Source organism: Myotis brandtii, unplaced genomic scaffold, assembly GCF_000412655.1.
Source record: "Myotis brandtii unplaced genomic scaffold, ASM41265v1 scaffold1213, whole genome shotgun sequence".
Classification (NCBI taxonomy): Eukaryota; Metazoa; Chordata; class Mammalia; order Chiroptera; family Vespertilionidae; genus Myotis; species Myotis brandtii.
The window spans coordinates 88,385-90,179 of NW_005354228.1; the positions used below are offsets into that span (position 1 = coordinate 88,385).

At 47.4% G+C, this 1,795-nt stretch overlaps 1 protein-coding gene across 2 annotated transcripts in view; it reads left to right on the forward strand.

The window, feature by feature from the left end:
* The window catches only part of IL18RAP (interleukin 18 receptor accessory protein), a 40,844-nt gene that overhangs the window by 12,491 nt on the left and 26,558 nt on the right, over positions 1 to 1,795 (forward strand). For both annotated transcript variants that reach the window (XM_014533061.1, XM_005858745.2), the window contains one exon: positions 650 to 800. In XM_014533061.1, coding sequence (XP_014388547.1) covers positions 650 to 800 — 151 coding nt within the window. The remainder of the gene's footprint in view (positions 1 to 649; positions 801 to 1,795) is intronic.

Consider the following 1,795-nt stretch of genomic DNA (forward strand, 5'->3'; position numbering starts at 1 on the left):
GGTCTGGGAAGGACAGGCAGGTCGCCCTGCAGCGCCAGAGGCCTCGCCAGCAGACCCCAAAGCGAGTGGAAGGCTCCCGGCTGTTCCAGTCCCCAGGCAGCTCAGGCACCGAGGGAAACCACCGTGTTCCAGTCCTCAGCCACTCTGTCATATTGATGGACTTAATGTTTTACATTTAAATTTTATTATTTTATTAAAGTTAAATTTATTTAAAGAGGAAGCTTTATATTAGCCCCATATACAGAAAATCTGCATCAATTTTCAGACATAATAAACATATAGATTTTTAAAAAAAATTTAGTATTAGCTACTTAGAATATGATGCGTTTTCTAGAATACTCTCAGGGGCCTGAGTCATGCTTTGGAAAATAATAAATGAAATACTTCTTAGTGGGCTGACGAGATTGGGCGCCTGATCTCCACGCACAACGTGATGGTATTTAAAACTCCTCTTATTTTAAGAAAGAACTTTGCAAAGACAACTTTTGAACAGAACCTCTTCCTCACTCGGGGGATGACTGTCGTGTCCTCATCTCAGGCTGGCAGTCCCCTTCCGGGTTCACACCTGTGAAGGTCTCTGAAAGGGGCAATTAGGACAAGACAGTCCCTGGAGAAAGAGCTTCACTTGCCTTTCTGTCTCTCGGACTAGAATGGAAGACTGCTCTCTGCGCAGAGGAGCAACCCGCTGCAGTTGGACGTGATCTATGACTACCACCAGGGCACGTACGCCTGCGACTACGCTCAGGCCGACGGTGCAGGATCCCGGACAGTCAGAGCAGTTGTTCAAGTGAAAACCATAGGTAAGTGACATCTTGGTTTCAAGATTTCATGTTTGAATCCCAACTACCCAGTCATTTTCCTGAGGTTTCGTGATGTTTTCCTTTTTGGAAAACAAAAAAAGATAGACATATAGTGTCGTTGGGGAAAGCCTTGAATATCAGCAAACATCAGTTTTCCCATTAACCTAGAGTCATTCTGCAGGGAAGGTGCATATCCAAGTTGTCCCAAGTTGGGTTTTCCATGCATTTATCCCTGGTTTGTTTCTATAATAAATTTTAAAATGATATCAATAATTCACACACAGAAATAGCTGGCACCCACATACCTATTACCAGCTTTAATACTGTGAATATTTTTCCACAGGCTTAAAATCTTGCTTTTTATTTAAAGAAACAAAGCATTACAGATACAGCTTGAGGCCCATGCCATCATCTCTTTCTCCTGCCTTCCCAGATGTAGTTTAGTATTATAGTTTACTAGAGGCCCAGTGCACAAAATTTGTGCACTTGTGGGGGAGGGGCCCTCAGCTCAGCCTGCACCCTCTCACAGTCCAGAAACCCTCGGGGGATGTCCAACTGACAGCTTAGGGAGTGGGCCTGAGCAGTCAGTCGGACAACCTTAGTGTTGCCGTGGATGCAGAAGAGGCTCCTGCCACGGCCACTATGCTCGCCAGCCAAGAGCCCAGCTTCTGGCTGAGTGGCGCTCCCCCTGTGGGAGTGCGCTGACCACCAGGGGGCATCTTCTGCATTGAGCAGTGCCCCCTAGTGGTCAGTGCATGTCATAGAAACTGGTTGTTCCACCATTCTGTTGATTTGCATATTAGCCTTTTATTATATAGGACTAGAGGCCTGGTGCACGAAATTCGTGCACTGGGGGGTGGGGGTTCCATCAGCCCAGCCTGCCCCTCTCACAGTCCGGGAGCCCTCAGTGGATGTCCTACTGATGGCCACAGTCTGGCAGCAGAGGCTCGGAGCAGGTGTCCCGTGTGTGTGTGTGTGTGTGTGTGTGTGTGTGT